Source organism: Atractosteus spatula, chromosome 7, assembly GCF_055471065.1.
Source record: "Atractosteus spatula isolate fAtrSpa1 chromosome 7, fAtrSpa1.hap1, whole genome shotgun sequence".
Taxonomy (NCBI): domain Eukaryota; kingdom Metazoa; phylum Chordata; class Actinopteri; order Semionotiformes; family Lepisosteidae; genus Atractosteus; species Atractosteus spatula.
In genome coordinates this window covers 39467590-39484403 of record NC_142712.1, presented here as the reverse complement: position 1 = coordinate 39484403, position 16814 = coordinate 39467590, and the positions used below count along the sequence as shown (strand labels likewise).

The 16814-nt window shown below is 43.7% G+C and overlaps 1 protein-coding gene across 1 annotated transcript in view; it reads left to right on the top strand.

Annotated features, from left to right (window-relative positions):
- The window catches only part of LOC148830949 (voltage-dependent L-type calcium channel subunit alpha-1S-like), a 41969-nt gene that overhangs the window by 21878 nt on the left and 3277 nt on the right, over positions 1–16814 (top strand). Inside the window, exons 20-40 of the mRNA XM_088921238.1 lie at positions 196–302; positions 752–839; positions 1001–1108; positions 1769–1821; positions 2320–2466; positions 3099–3300; positions 3771–3929; positions 4409–4519; positions 5291–5374; positions 8546–8572; positions 10794–10922; positions 11475–11540; positions 11638–11729; positions 12015–12174; positions 12537–12664; positions 13081–13177; positions 14147–14249; positions 14611–14712; positions 15095–15222; positions 15443–15571; positions 16309–16532. Of these exons, the coding sequence (XP_088777364.1) occupies positions 196–302; positions 752–839; positions 1001–1108; positions 1769–1821; positions 2320–2466; positions 3099–3300; positions 3771–3929; positions 4409–4519; positions 5291–5374; positions 8546–8572; positions 10794–10922; positions 11475–11540; positions 11638–11729; positions 12015–12174; positions 12537–12664; positions 13081–13177; positions 14147–14249; positions 14611–14712; positions 15095–15222; positions 15443–15571; positions 16309–16532 (2444 nt within the window). The remainder of the gene's footprint in view (positions 1–195; positions 303–751; positions 840–1000; positions 1109–1768; positions 1822–2319; positions 2467–3098; positions 3301–3770; positions 3930–4408; positions 4520–5290; positions 5375–8545; positions 8573–10793; positions 10923–11474; positions 11541–11637; positions 11730–12014; positions 12175–12536; positions 12665–13080; positions 13178–14146; positions 14250–14610; positions 14713–15094; positions 15223–15442; positions 15572–16308; positions 16533–16814) is intronic.

The window sequence follows — 16814 nt, the reverse complement described above, 5'->3', positions numbered from 1 at the left end:
TGCATAAAGGAGAATAAGGATAACTCAGTTCAATGTTTGTTGAATCAGTAGTAAATTATTACAGAATACAGAGCTGACCACATTTTTACCTTAAGATTTACACAGCTGAGCAAAACTGCATTGAGCAAAGTGCTGTTTTTTAGCCCTGCACGTCACAGTTTGCAGTGTTGACTGTAGGTCTTTTTTCTGTTCTAGATGACAGCATATGGTGCCTTTCTGCACAAGGGCTCCTTCTGTCGGAACTATTTTAACATCCTGGACTTGCTGGTGGTGAGCGTATCCCTCATCTCCTTCGTAATTGAGTGAGTATAGCTCTGACCGGCGCTGCAACAGGACTCCTGGTATTTCCCAGTTTTGCTACCCATTGCTGGCTATTTCGTTTTCTTTAAATGCTCTTTGAAAGTCACAAAACTAATGATCCTAAAATAAAAACCACATACCTACGTGCACAAATATGCATGGTTAAAATTTTGCTGATGTGTAGAAAATGTGTATGTTTACAATATATATCACTATAACACTATATCACTATAACAACTAACTTTCTGTTAAGTTGTCATGAAACATTAAGTCATGAAAGTTCTGTGCACTAGTAAAGACTCTATGTCTCTGAACAAGAATTCAGGGAGATACTGGAAGGTGCTCTACTGTGCTATTAATACCTGCCTGTAAAAGTTTCACAAAACATAAGATTTAATTCAAGTGAGAAACAAGATCTGGTGTTTTTACTGTGGTTTTTTCTCCTCTCCAGGTCCAGCGCTATTTCTGTGGTCAAGATTCTGAGGGTGTTGAGGGTCCTCAGACCCCTGCGAGCCATCAACCGAGCAAAAGGCCTTAAGGTAGAGCTGTCTTTCCCTACTCCCATGTCTGTGTGTTCTACCATGTAGGTTATGTACTGTATTACACTGCCATCGACTTATCTTCATAGCAAAGCCAGAGCACAGGGTGCCATCTGAGCTGTTCTGTCTCTGAGCTCCATGGTTATGTTCTGTTGCAATAGCATGTGGTGCAGTGCGTCTTCGTGGCCATCAAGACCATCGGCAACATCGTCATCGTCACCACGCTGCTGGACTTCATGTTCGCCTGCATAGGAGTCCAGCTCTTCAAGGTGAGATCTTGGTTCCCACCTGTCTTGCTGTGGATTATATGAATGAGCCCTAAGAAGTCACACAGTAAAAATAGACGTGAAATGGTGGAAGGACATTAAATTATGTCACACACCTAGTGCGTCTGTGCACTTTGAAAGTTTGCACACAAAACAAATCGTTGCTTCTAATGTGACAAACAGTTCAGGTGGCAGGATGGCCAATGCCCATTAAAGCATGGAAAAGCAATTATTTTTTCATTTTGTATCCCACCCAATTTGAAATCACCAAGTGCAGTTTGAAGTCTCAGTTTTGTCAGCTAGAATCCCCTTCCATGCAATAGAGAGAATGAGCACTGCGATACACGCCCACCTCTCGAAGCCATTCCTCTTTCGACTGCTGCCCGCCGTACCCAGCGCTGCCAATGAGCACTAGATCATGTTTAAAATAATACACCTGCATATTGTCTATCTGAACTACTGTATATTCATATAGTAATACAGTACTGCTGTACAGTGGGTGATAGGTGATATACTGTAATAATACTGCTGTGTACCTGCTGGAAAACTTGGTCATGTTTGGACAGAAATGTATTACAGAAAACTACATTTATTGCCATATCTTTCTAATGTATCTCACAACCTCCTGAGAGTGTCACACACTTGTGGCTTTTCCTTTTGAAGGGCAAATTCCACATGTGCACTGATCCCTCCAAAATGACTGAAGAGGAGTGCAGGTAAGATGTGTGTGTGTGTGGGGGGGGGCATTGTCAGAGGGACTGTCAGGACCTTCAATACTTCAGTAAATCTTTGAATGACCTGGGGATCGCTATGTGCATCTAGTTTAGCTGGCAGTGATAACATCAACCAGCATCTATTCAGAAGAATGTGCCAAAGGTTAACAGGCAATGGGCTCTCCTGGAACATTTTTAGCGGCAGCGGGTATTTCAAATGTTTTTAACTTTAAACACTGGACTAAAATGGATGCATACATTTTTCAAAACAATGTAACCAAATACACGTCCTCACGTCCTCTCAGAAGTAGTCAGGCGGCTGACCATCTCTTTTATGCTTCTTCTATTTCCCCCAGACTCCCATCACCTTTCCCCTCCTCCTTCCCCCTCACCCCCCGGTTTGCTGTGTTTCCGGCTCCCATCCCATCGCACTGCCCTTTCTTCCCATGGTCCAGTCTCACCCTGTTTCCGCCTCTTCCCCCTCTCTCTGTCGCGTCTCAGAGGCGAGTTCTTCCTGTTCAAGGAGAACGACCTTCACGGGCTGGAGGTCAACAAGCGCATGTGGGTCAACAGCGACTTCAACTTCGACAACGTGCTGTCTGGCATGATGGCGCTCTTCACCGTCTCCACATTCGAGGGCTGGCCGCAGTGAGTACCGTACTGTGCATGAGCAGGATACCCTGCCGCGTCGGACTGGGGAAAAAACCCTCCTGCCAGACCTGCAGTATGAAGCTGTTCAGTGTTTTTATTTCCTTTAACTGTTTGTCTGATCTTTTTTCATTCTTCTTTTGTCACTGTGAGAAGACCCAGTCAAAATGGAGGTTCTGGAGCTGCTGCACTCAGTCACCTGATCAGTTTCGGGAAGACAGCTGGTCATGTGACTGAGGGCAGCAGCTCATTCCCCACAGCATTCTGGGGAGTATTGCTGGGAGGTTAAAGGAAAAATAATTTCACCTTCAGATCTTATTTAACATTCCACTTACTGGAATGGTTTTCTGCTGTAATGAAATGTTAACAATCTTTACAGCACAAGAACCCAAAAGATGAATCAGCGAATGGACAAAAGCTGAATTTGAGGGAGAAGGAGAACAAAGAAAAAGTCAACCATTGTAGGGATCCGGACAACACAAAACTAAATGTTCCAGTCCATGCAAAAGTATATTCTTTGTAGTGTAGTTTGTCACTTGTGCTGCTGCAGGTGCTGTGTGCCATCCCTCATCTGCAGGTCAGGTGGAGGTGTGAACAGACGGTACACTCTCCCTTCTCTCCCTCTCCGACAGACTGCTGTACAAAGCCATCGACTCGCACACCGAAGACATGGGCCCCATCTACAACAACCGCGTGGAGATCTCCATCTTCTTCATCGTCTACATCATCCTCATCGCCTTCTTCATGATGAACATCTTCGTCGGCTTCGTTATTGTCACCTTCCAGGAGCAGGGCGAGCAGGAGTATAAGAACTGCGAACTGGACAAGAACCAGGTACTGTATGGAGCCTGAACCTTCGGCTCTCTTTCAGGCACAGGACTGTTGAAACCAGGGCTGCGTTATGGTTAGCAGTGCTGCCTCACTTCTCTAGGGGTTTGGAGTCAAGTACACCCAAGGGAGCTTTCTAAGCACGTTCTCCCCATGACCACAGTGCTCTTGTTTCCTTCAACAGCTCCAAAGACGTGCATGTTGAGTTCACAGGGGCTTCCCGCCCCTGAAAGGTGAAACATTGGTCGGTTTAAATTGTATGTGTGTGTTCACCCTGCAATGGGGCTGGCATCCTGTTCAGGGGTGAACTGAGTGGTGCAGTGAGGGAGGCAGTGCCCCTTGCAGAGAATAAGCAGCATTCAGATAAGGGGTTTTTATTTTTTGGCTGCAAACATGATTAATTATTAATAGAATTAGTTATTAATGATGACAGTGAAGTAATTCTACTCCCTTGGTGTCATCCTGTTCCCTCTCAGCGCCAGTGCGTGCAGTATGCCCTCAAGGCTCGGCCTCTCAGGCGCTACATTCCCAAGAACCCCTATCAGTACCAGATATGGTACGTGGTGACCTCTTCCTACTTCGAGTACCTGATGTTCATGCTCATCCTGCTCAACACCATCTGCCTGGGCATGCAGGTGAGTGCACTACCCTCTCATAGGAGAATACTGGAGGCCTCATGTATTGCAGCATACAAAATAGACCAAGAGCCGTTTTTTTAGCTTTGGTCTGATAAACCCCAAATCCTGTCCTTCGGGGTGCAAAGTTCAGTTTTCAATCCAAACCATAACAAACCAGAGGTTTTCAGATGCTGTTCCTGTGCATACATGCTGTAAAGCTAGTTAGATCTATTGCAATTAAACTAAATGGAAACTACACAATTGAAGACTCTGAAGACTGCAAGTCAAATACTCCATAAATACTCCATAACCAATAATGGTTTTAAATAAGGCTTGATAGGAACTGATCTCACCAGTCATTAATTACATTTTTACTAATATATAAAGTTATGTAAAGTCACCTGTTGAGTAAAATAACTTAATTTGATGTGCTTTTATAAAGTGACATTCGTAGCACTTGAATTATAGTGCTCATGTGTCTCTATTCCTCTCTCCAGCATTGTGGCCAGTCTGAGGAGCTCAACTCCATCTCAGATATGCTGAATGTGGTCTTTACTGGCCTCTTCACCCTGGAGATGGTCTTGAAACTCATGGCCTTCAAAGCTAAGGTAACCAGCTCCTCCTCTTTCTGCATGCTCTCCATATTTCTGATTTCTAATTCCATGTGAAATAGTCCAGAATTACCAATGATGTTAATATGACATGTGACAATGCATTTACAGGCTAGTCGTGTGATGCAAAGGAACAAGTAATAGGTTTATTCCATGCTGAAAAAAAGAAGAAAGAGAACACAACGTTTCGGCCGTGGAATAAACCTATTACTTGTTCCTTTGCAGCCTACGCATGCTGACGCAGCTACCCACCTGAACTACTAGTCGTGTGATATCCCCCATTGCTCACATGAACAGTCACTGAATGTAAATCATGACCATTATTTAACATTATTTAAGATCTTTTTTTAATGATCTGTGAAACATTAAGTTTTCCTTGTTTGCTTCCAGATCAGCAAGACTCCATATTGTGTCTTTCATAAGATTAGTAGCTGTTGTTAACAATAGGATCTTATCAAAAAGTCTTTTTGACTCTTAAGTCAACAAAATTGCCTGCGACAATGGTCAGGAGGTACAGTGGAACAAGAGAAGAGAAACAAATGCATGCAAGTTGGAGAGAATGTTTTCCTTAATGAAAAGGCTTACACATAAACCTTTATTCAACATACCCCTACCCTGGGGCTTCTACTACCATTTTTGAACCAAGCCATTTCAGACTAGTAGTAATAAGGTACTGTAATATTAACATACCTACTGTACCTCATGTCTACTGCTTCCTGTCACTTCCTGTCCCTGGTTCTGAAACTGCCCTCTACTTCCTGCCTGCAGGGCTACTTCGGAGACCCCTGGAACGTGTTTGACTTCCTCATCGTAATCGGCAGCATCATAGACGTCATCCTAAGTGAGATTGATGTGAGTTCTGACTGGTTTCTCCTTCAAATGCCATTTTTTGTTTGAGATGCACATTTAGCTGAGTACAGATATGGGTTTTACCGATTGGAATCTGAACATATCTTAAAGGCATTTAGAATTAACCAGACATGTACAGTACGTGTAAGAGTCAGTGCTGGGTACGTTATTTAAAAAAGTAAGACATTACAGTTGCAGGGGATTACTTTTTAAAATAAATAGCAAGTTAGTGGCTTTTAAGAGGCAATCTGTTACTGTACATAGTAAAAGTATGCATACTAAACAGATTTGTAACTATTTATCTTGTAAAATTGTTCCCCCGATTTAAGAAGAAAATGTAATCACTTACTGTATGCAAACAACATGTAACCTAAGTGCATTTTTCCTAAGTATTTTTTCCCAGCACCGACTGATGTCCTGCTTTGGAAACGTTGGGACTTCAGACAAGCACAGGGGTCTCCAGGACAGGCGCTGTCCAGTGTTGTGTGTTCTCTCTGTCACTGTACTCTGCTGTTCTGCCTTTGTGCATATTCTTGGGGTTTCCCAGCTGTGGTCCTGGTGACCCCTCTGTCTGCTGGTTTTGATTCCAGTGGGATCGTCAGCAGTTTAATTAAATCTTAATTGAATTATTTGCCAGCGCTTAGATGTTGGGTTTTCTGCTGAATATTTAGGGAAAATTGGAGAGCTCTGACCATTGCAGATCTGAAATCTGAGTGGAAAAATGTCCAACTGTTAAACGATGAGTTAAATATAGGATTTTCGCTGTCTCTCCTCCCAAGTACAACACAAGGCTGCTCACTCGAGACATATTCTTTTAATTCAGTTTTTATTCAGTTTTTACTCCTTCTCTTCCCAGAATTTCTGCTTTTCTTTCACCATCCTGAAATCCCTTTCCTTTTACAGATAATCACATTTCTCTCTCTCCTCTACTGGCTCCTCAAGAATTCCGCCCACTCATACTCCCTCCCCAACACTCCCAAGCCACACCCCTCCATCATTCCCTCAGTCCCCGCCTCCATCTTTCTCCACCCCACCCCCTTCCTCCCTCTCACCCTGTGTCTGACTCTGCTTGTGTCTCTCTCCTCGACAGACCGCTCTTTCTTCCAGTGGCGGACTGTACTGCCTAAGTGGTGGCTGTGCTGTAAATATCTGTCACAGTTGCATGAGGCTTGCCGTGTGACTGCTCTGTGCAGCCAGAGTCTCGTTTTTGTTACCTGCCTTCTTCAGCGACTACAAGATAGATCACTAGCTAAAGAGAAAGTGTACACCAGCTATGACTGGTGTAACAATACTGTAAACTTACTTGGAATGATCATTATAGTTAAGTATCTTCACACAGTGGTAACCTCAGGGAACTCGTTCTTGTTATCTTGACCACTTAAATGAGAAGGACAGTTTTAAATTGTAGACTGCAGTACTGGTAAATGGACTGCCTTTCTCACAGTGACAGACTGCAAAGGAAAAGAGAACTAATCATTGCATGCTTAGACACTAGCACAGTCTTTTACCATTTGCAATGGGCAGTCTGCAACTGAGTTCCTCTTACCAGTAACCCAAGAAGACACACAAAAATGTTATCCTTCTCCGAGTGTTAGCCCAAAATTAACAAGGGTCTGTGTTTTGTGTAGTAGATCTCTTTCATTTGATTTACAGTCTGTTTCCCAACTTCAGCAGACACAATAGTGGAGAGGTCAAGTTTGCAACCCCAGATTTATGCTCTTTGATCAAAAGAGGTGTCACCCTGACTATACTGTGCAACCCTTTGGATTATAGTAATGGAATCATTTTCAAAGCCGTATACTGTATAAGTCTATTATTTTATCACCTTATAAAGAGAAGAAGGCAGAGTCTGTCTTGTGTAGCATGCTGTCTGTCTGTGTGCAGTGTTGTAGAGTTCTCATTGTCTTTCTTACCTAACTGATATCCTGGACTGGGAGAATGAGCTCTCTAAACCTACACAGCGCTCCTCTTCGCCCTGCAGCCTGTGATAACCTTCACAATGTCTCCACCCACACTGACAATCGAAGATGCCACACCTCCTTTCTAGGTGTTAGCCGTACATTTGGCTCACTTTTGCAACACATGATGGTATCAAGACAAGGTCTGTAGCAGGGAGAATATTTAATGGGTTCAGCAGGTGAACCCTGGACCATCAAGGCGTTGCTGTTGCAGTGGATGAACGTGACTATCGTGAGCCCCAGTGCAGTAATTTTAGTGAGCCCCTCTTCCTTGCCACCTTCCCCTCCCTTGACAAACCCTTCACACTAGCAGCACCATAATAAAACAAAGTACGATTGTCTTGGTCACCCAAGAAAGGCCCAAGGATTTTACAAGAGCTTTTTGACGCTTTACTTCTTATCACCCAACAGTCCAATTTATTGTCCAACTGTCATATTTTCAGTAAAATGTCTAAAGTCTCCTGACTCCTGCTTTCTGCCCGTGCAGTTTCTGGAGGTCTCTGATGTGGTGAATTCCTTATCATCGCTGTTGCACTGTTTCCTCCCCAACCCCCACAGGAGAGCTGCACAGTGTTACTCTCAAGTGGTGAACCAAAGCTGCTTTATAAACACTTCCGATAATATAGACTATAAATGTAGCACAGAGCTCTTTGATGAACCTATGCAATGTTGTCTCTTTCCACTGTGCCAGGACTTCAGGCAGCAGCAGCGCAGACGCAGTATTTCCAGTGTTCCTTGGGCACTGTCCAGCAGTTCTTATCTTCCTGTTGGATCTCTTGCCCTTTTCTGACATTCCCCTCTTTTTCCCTGACACCCTTCTTTTTGAGGGGGGCCTGCAGAGCACAGTTTGATTCTGCAGTGAATTGCTCAGAGAACGCCCCAGGGACATAAGCAGAAACACTCTGTCATTTCTTTCCTGTTATACCTTCGCATTCTTTGAGCAGAGAATTTTTTAAACAACTTTCAGTGCACGTAACCGGTCCTACATGACAAGCGAACAGCAACGTAAGAATCTAATGAAAGTGACTTTTTACAATTATTTTGATGTTTCAGTTCATACTATTCATTTTCCTATTTCTTGAAGTGCTAAGTTTGGAACCATTTTATACATTTATTCTAAAAACCATTAAAAGGGTGTCCTGAGTATTTGAGGCGCACCAAGCTGTTAGTAGACATTTCCAGCTCCCAGTAACTAACTATATATTATTACTTTTAGGGGGACAGTAATGACATTCCAGCGGCAGTAAGTTTTATGCAATCCAATACTTTTTTGCTTTTTAAAGTCACCTGTCGTTTACAGTTGTCTTGCAAGTGTCTCCAGAATGAACTTCGCATTTCTGCACATGAGAAAACCAAAGGCAAAAAAACATTAAGGGGAATTATTTTAATTTTGTTTTCCATCCCAGCGGGTATGGTACCTCTCTTTGTATAACTTTCTCAGGCTACGGAAATCTGATTTGTCTGATATTAACCAAATTATTAAAGCAAAGCCTTTCCATAAACCAAGGCTAAAACAGCAACTAGATCTTTCTCACATTCCTCTTAATATTAATAATTATTAATCAGGGAATGCTGAAACACGGCAGAACATCAGTGACGTTTACAGCTCATTCTGTCCTTCTGTCAGATGAATACATGGCTGAAATTGCTCTTAGTGATGGACATCACTTACAAAAATATATTCCGGCATTCATTTGTTTGTATTTTTTCCCTGTCTGGTTTTTAAAAAGAAATGGACTTTTTAATTCTTCCTTAATTTAAAAGCAGGAAATGAAGCAGAGGCCAAAGTTTATTTTGTCACCAGCAGGTTTACCAATAATATATTTAACAAATACCTTTGCATTTGAGCCACAGTTGTATCTACTCTCAACTGTGTTGACTGTAGACATCCTGCCAGGAGGACATTCTTCAAGTTACTTGGTCAATTTCCATCTTTCCCATTTCCAATTTCCATCATGTTGAAGGGACTACAGGGACTTAATGAGAGTCATGCTCTCATTAAGCCTAGAGTTGAAAGGAATTAGATATTCACTCGCATTTTTGCAAAAGCAATCATTTAGGGCATCGTCATTGCTTTGTAAAATTCAAGGAGAAAACACGCATTCAGAGGTAGCCTAGGAACTGCAACAGCCAGGGAGGATTGAGAATCCCAGGAAGAATGTCTGGAAAAGCCTACGGATGTTCTGTGGTGTTTCTGATCAGTAGGGACTTGTCACAGCTTGGACAGCTCAGCGGGTCCTCCAGGTGGTTCTGCAGTGCAGACGGGCAGCAGATGGCGCTGTCACTCACCATGGCCAGAAAACTGGAACTGTCTGTTGCATTACAGACCTTAATGCAGAAATTCACTACTGCTGGAGCACTGGAGAATGAATTGGACATACTGTAGTGAGGTGCTGTAAACAACCTTAAAAGTATTGAGAAGACAAGAAACGCGTACATTGTAATTGATTGCGGGGCAGTGCCCAAGCTGTGAATTGCCAAGTCAATGCCAATGTCAGTGCTGATCGTTTTTGTACTAATACATTTGGGAATGAATAGCACTTTAAAAGTTATTTTCCTCTGAAGAATGGCCACAGATTGCCAGTTGTGTCTTTGTGGTGGAATCCTGCACCAATCCTTGATTTCCTTGGGCATCTGTGATAAGTCTGTGAGCTTTGCTGCGAGTCTTCCATTAAGCAGGATGCAGGTCCTGATTGGCAGTGGAAGAGCCACACATGTCCTCAGGATATCTGCTGCAGAACCCCAGTGTTCTCCATTTTCAAGTATTTGACAACATTACTGGATTTACAACTAGTTGAAAGCTACAAAATTCAGTTGGGCTTTCTACAGTTAATTTCCTCCACTGAAAATTCCTAAAAGCATAATAAAATAGCTGTTTCAGAACCCAGCATCAATCACACAGACAATGTGATACCTCACCTAATTCATAGTCCTGGACCATGCTTACAGGCAAGGCAAATATAAAGAGTTTTTTCCATAGTAGTGGACAACATACAAATGGGTTTTGAAAACGCAAGCCAAGAAAAAAGTTCTGCTTGATTTTTTTATATTGCATTATTACCAATTGGACTGTCTAAGTTAGCAAATAATAAGCAGAAACTCATCTCTGCAGTATTGAACTAGTCACACTCATGGTGACTCTTTGATGGCTCAGATATCCTAATACATGCCCGCTCTAACTGGCTCAGGCCTTCCGGTGTGCCTCTGTGTCTCTCTTGATTTATTTTGGCAGGACGTGCAGCCCCCTCCCATCCCAATCCACTGCAGGACTTCTTCTTAGCTAGCTCCTAGATTGCCTCAGATTGTGGATGGATCTTCTCTCAAGCTCAATTCAGTAACCAAGGAGCTGAGAGCACAGCCAAGTCCTGTACTGGTGGGGACCGGCAGGGGCTGCACGTTGAGAGGCGCTGATCTCAGTTCTGCTGGGTCTTCTCTCCACCTACCCTCCCCCCCCCATCCGGAAGGACACGGAGGAGCACGCACGCATCTCCATCACTTTCTTCCGGCTCTTCCGAGTGATGCGTCTGGTGAAGTTGCTGAGCCGCGGAGAGGGTGTGAGGACTCTTCTCTGGACCTTCATCAAGTCTTTCCAGGTGAGCCTGGCCTCCTCTTTCTATCTTTCTCTCCTCCTCCACAGCCCCCCTGAGCTGGTGTTTCATCTCTGGAGCAGAAGGTGCTGTGCGACCATCACAGTGAGATGCGAATCAAGAACAGTATAAAAATAATTGAACGAAGCGTTAAAAAGACAAAAGACTAGACAAAATGATGTTTTAAATAAAAGCCATTGGATAAACGGTGAAGCACGTACAGTGATGCTCATATCCTCCCGAAATCATGATACCTCTCTGAAAGGCAGTAACTGGGCTGGAATCCCAGGTGGGACTCTGCTGATATACCCTTGAGCAAGCTTGAAGGCCTAACGCCCCTTGAATGCTGTTCTAATGCAAAATGGAACAAAATGTTGGGATTTAAAAGACCTTTCTATGTACTGAGGAACTTTTGGAAAGTATCCAAAACTCATCTGACACTAATTAGGAATAAGTGTCACTAATAATAGGCAATAATTAGGAATAAGTTATGAGATCAATTAACCTCAGTAGGTAATTGAGATTTGACTTGGGCCACGTATCTCTGCTGCTTTCCAGGCCCTACCCTACGTTGCACTTCTCATTGTCATGCTGTTCTTCATCTACGCCGTCATCGGGATGCAGGTAGGCACCTCTCTCTTGGTCTGGTTGGGCTGGGTGGGTGTGACCCGGGCCCTCCTCTAACCGGCTTCCTGAATAATCCCGAGTTTCTGCTCTCCAGGTCTTTGGTAAAATCGCCCTCGTGGACGGCACGCAGATCAACCGCAACAATAACTTCCAGACGTTCCCGCAGGCGGTGCTGTTACTCTTCCGGTAGGTCGGGAGCTTCAGAGGAGCTGAAGCGGCAATCCGAGAGCCCCTTCCTGATCACCTGGCAGAGCTATCGCGCCCAGGAGAAGATCAGCAGTTTCCCCTGGTCCTTGTACCGCTGTGGTCTTGTCCCTGTGCTCGCAGCAAATCCACTCGACAAACATTTTGACCATGAGAACAGAAAGTTGTCTCCCGAGCATTGGAGGATTTCAAGTTACTTATACTGCAGATTCTGATTTTGAGGTTTTGTGTTTTTTTTCTGGTGTTTGATTGTCTCGGCCCTGCCAGGTGTGCCACGGGAGAGGCCTGGCAGGAGATCATGCTTGCCTGCATGTACGGAAAGCTGTGCGACCCCAACTCGGACTTCCTGCCTGGAGAGGAGTACACCTGCGGCTCCAGCTTCGCTGTCTTTTACTTCATCAGCTTCTACATGCTCTGTGCCTTCCTGGTGCGTACAAAAACTTGGGTTTTATGGAGCTTCTCCATTCTGTCTTCCAATAGGATTGGATTGTTACATTCTTCTTGTATTCATGTCATTGAGAGACATGTCTCCAAGAGCTCATGTATGATGTAAGCTCATGTAATCTGCATAGAGCAGCAGGTTATTTATTTATCAATGTTCAGTCATATAGAGAAGCACCCTTGTATCACTTTGTGCTACAATGTAAAAGGAATGGATCCCTCTGACAACAGTTCAATGTTCCCATTAGCTTCTGGATGCAAACAGCATTGTTTGCACTCTGGCCTAAGTGCACAAGAGTGTTGTTTCTTGCCTAGCTGAGGTAACACCTAGGTGCTCTCTCTCCTCAGATCATCAACCTGTTTGTGGCAGTCATCATGGACAACTTTGATTACCTGACTCGTGATTGGTCCATCTTGGGCCCACACCATCTGGATGAATTCAAGAGGATATGGGCAGAATATGACCCTGAAGCCAAGTGAGCCAACAGCTATTATCTAAATGTTCTATGAGAGCGCTACCAAAGGAACCTGGATCCAAATTCTCCATTACAAAGATCGGGAGGCTTTTGTAAAGTTTAATAACACCTTCAAAACGTCCAGCAGTTTAAACAGTTGAACATTTCAAGGTTTAGCCTTATAATAATTCATTTTGAGTATACACTATATTTATAGACAACAGACAACAGAGAAAAATGCAAATAGACTGTGAACTGAGAAAAATGCAAATTGCCTCATCTATTTAACCTTGCATATTTCACCTATCCTATTCTGCCATTCTTTGTGTAACTACATGTCTCTGAATGTCTGTGCCAAGGTTCTAAACGTCACAATGATCCCTGACAAATACTCTTAGAATACAAAAGTAATGGTAGTTTATCCTCCTTACCTGCAGGGGGCGCATCAAGCATCTAGATGTAGTGACTCTGCTGCGGAGGATTCAGCCGCCTCTGGGTTTTGGCAAATTCTGTCCTCACCGTGTTGCTTGTAAGGTGAGCTCAGCCTTGTAAAGAGTCTGTCTGGAAGAGGACACCTGGTAATTGATAATGACATTTTAGTCTAAAGGAAAAAATACTATACAATAAAGAAACAAATTATATGGTAAAGACATGAGAATAATTTGTGTTATTCTTCAAGGATAAATTCACTGGGGAGTTATTATTAAGTGCCCGACAGAGGGAGAAAAAACATTTTTTTTATTATAATTTAAAATTTTCAGTTTTGAATAGATATCACTTAGAGTATACTTCACTGCACAAAGCCAGTAAGACATTATGATTCCCACTTGGTGAACACCCCCAGAAAAAAGGAATATTCCATTGTTTCTTGTACATTCACTGCTTTATCTTGGGAAAGGGGCAACTTTTTATCCATTTTTGAACACAGTTTGGAACTGAAGTTTGTCAAAAAGGGAGTCCAAGAAGGAGTTTGTTTAAACTGAAAGCAGCTGAAGTCAGTCTGTTATGATGCAGGACCCCTGTACAAGAGCCTTCAATAAGCATTGTGCAGTTGTTCCTGAATCCATGTGAGATCCTTGAGATTTGGATCATTTGGATTTCATACCTTGTTTGTTACATGAGAGCTCATCCACATTCATCAACATTTCTGGAATTAAGGATCAAGTAAAGGTTTATTCCATGCTGAAAAGAGAAGAAAAGAAACACAATGTTTCGGCTGTGGAGCCAGCTTCAGGTGTCCATAATAATAATTAAATAAATCATTCCTGGAATTATTTGGGCAGGTTAACAACCTGTGCTAGCTTGTTGAAAGCAAATGTACAATATTATAAAGCTAAAACCTCTGGTCAGAAAAGAATTCTCTTAGTGAACTACAGAGAAGATCCTGATAGCAACCAGGCACACAATATACAGTACTTAACCAAAGCGTGAAATTTCTGGGTTTAATACAGTACATTCATAAATTGATAATAAAGTTTGTATCTGTACACTATTCCCCTGCAGCGCCTGGTGTCTATGAACATGCCCCTCAACAGCGATGGCACGGTCACTTTCAATGCCACCCTGTTTGCCCTGGTGAGGACCGCCCTCAAGATCAAGACGGAAGGTATGAGCACCTACAAGACGAACCACTAGAGAACTTAGCTGTGGATCAGAAGCTACTTTTACAATGTAGGATAGCAGATATGAGTGACTGTGCTGCCCTGTCCTCTTGGGACGCTCTTCAGTGCTTCACTTTTTCACCCCAGGATGAGCTGCAGTGAAGAAAACGCGCTGTGGGAAACTTTGCTTGCTCAACAGAAGGTGGACAATTTTTGTCCACCTCTGAAAATGTTCCTAACCTTCAGGATAGTCTTTTTTGTCTGGTAAACTTTACCTCTACATTTCAGCCAGCTGTGTCAACCATGTTTTATGTGACTGCAGAGGGCTGCTGTGCTAATGGGGGCTTGCTGGTGTGTTCTGAGCAGGTAACTTTGAGCAGTCCAATGAAGAGCTGAGAGCCATCATCAAGAAGATCTGGAAACGCACCAGTATGAAGCTGCTAGACCAGGTCATCCCCCCCATTGGTGGTGAGTGCAGAGAGCCATCAAAACACAGCAGACTACGGACAAGCAGCAAAAGAGATGTGCTCAGTGAAGTGCAAGCAAAATTAGACAAGAATGATTACATGCAGCACAGGGAATCTGAGATCCTGGTACAAGGAAGGGTTAATCTTGGTAAAATCAGGGCAAGATCTACATCAGCTATGTCACAACTTCTAAATGTTATAATTTTATTGCATCTCTTAGCAAGATTGTTGGGTCACAAAGTGATTTAGTGTATCACAAATGTATCTAAAGAAACATTCACACTTGTCTCTCCTGGGAAAAACTTGAAGCACAAGCCCAAAGCACTTGCCCACCCAAGTGTCGCCTTGGGTCCTCCGATGACATGTGTCTCTGTGGCTTGCAGATGACGAGGTGACTGTGGGCAAGTTTTACGCCACCTTCCTGATCCAGGATCATTTCCGGAAGTTCATGAAGCGCCAGGAGGAGTACTATGGTTACCGGCCCACCAGGAAGAATGCTGTGGAGATACAGGTGGGAAACAGAGAGAACCAGACCTTGCAGACCCTCATTTCTGTGGTGCTTGTGATCTAGTGTATGGATGCCACCTTGATTTGTCCAATTTCTCATTTGTGTCTTCTCCCCATTTCCACCACTCTCCCCCTTTCATTCTCTTCCCCTCCTCTCTCCTCTTTCACCTCTGCTCTCCCACTCCCCCCACAATACCCTCCTGCCCCCCTCTGTCCTCCCCCAGGCTGGTCTGCGCAGTATTGAGGAGGAGGTGGCCCCAGAGCTCAAGCGGGCCATCTCAGGAGACCTCACGGCTGAAGAGGAAATGGACAGAGCCATGGAGGATGCAGCCATGGAGGAGGGCATCTACAGGGTGAGCACCAGGCAGTGCTGATAAACTACAGGGAATCTATTGGGTGGGCACAGAGCAGTGCTGATTATCTACAGGGCATCTACAGTCAACCTACAGTGTGTATTCTTTGCACAGGGCATTGCTGATAAGCTGCAGGGCTTCTACAGGGTGAGTTGTGGGATAGACAAGGAAACTCCTACAATTCCATAGACTGTTACAGACAAACCTTACCTGTGCAAGAAATGAAAATGAACAAGTTACTGGTATTAGTACTCATTAACCATCGACTGACAGATCATCATACAAACCACAGAAGGACTAGATGCTGTCCACATGATGGCTGTAAGACCTGTGTTTTGGAATTGAGCACAGGGAGGCAGCATGACACCTGTAGACCTACAGTGTAGGGTGAAGCATATTTTACTCAACTCTTCTTAAATCGTATCAGCTCAGTTATGATTTAAATGTCGTGATGCATTTGCTGGCTATTAATAAATCCACCTTTCCTTAAAGTCTGGTTCCACTCTTAGGAAATCGCTTCTTCATGATTGATATCCTAAACAGTTTTTGTCTAATTTTTGATATAGTACCTCATTAGGGTATCATGAAAACTCACGGAAAGCACCATTTTATCAAATAATACTAAAAGATGTGAAGAAAGGAAGGAATGGACAAAGCCATTTCCTAACATGGCATGTTAATACTGAAATCCATGAAGTCATTTTAAGAAAACCTCTGCCCTTTGCCCTTTCCCCCAGCGGTCAGGTGGGCTGTTTGGCAACCATGTGGACCACTTTCCCCTAGAGAGGAGCAGCCCGCTCCCTGCCAATGTCACCAGCCACCGGCCCCTACAGCTGGCTGACAACCGCCCAGAGGACATCGAGTCACCCCCTGACTCTGTCTTCCTGCCCAACACAGAGTTCTTCCCCCAGGGCAATACCAACAATGCCAACAGCAACGCCAACAACAACGCTGCAGAAAGGTGAGTCCTCTGCCCCAGATCCCTCAGAGATATTCTTCCAATGCCCGCTGGACTGTAAGGCTCTGAATCCTCTGCAACAATGGCTCTTCACTCACCCTTAGTTTATGTGTCTCTTTGTGTATCCTTTGCACATAGCACATTATTGAACAAAATGCCTAGGCAAGTCGTACAGAGACTTGTCAATGTGATTTAGGTCTTTCCATCCCTTGTATATCCTATGGAAATGTTAGAGGATTAATTGTGTTCAACCTGGACTGCTACGCATCTCACATTCCCATGGAG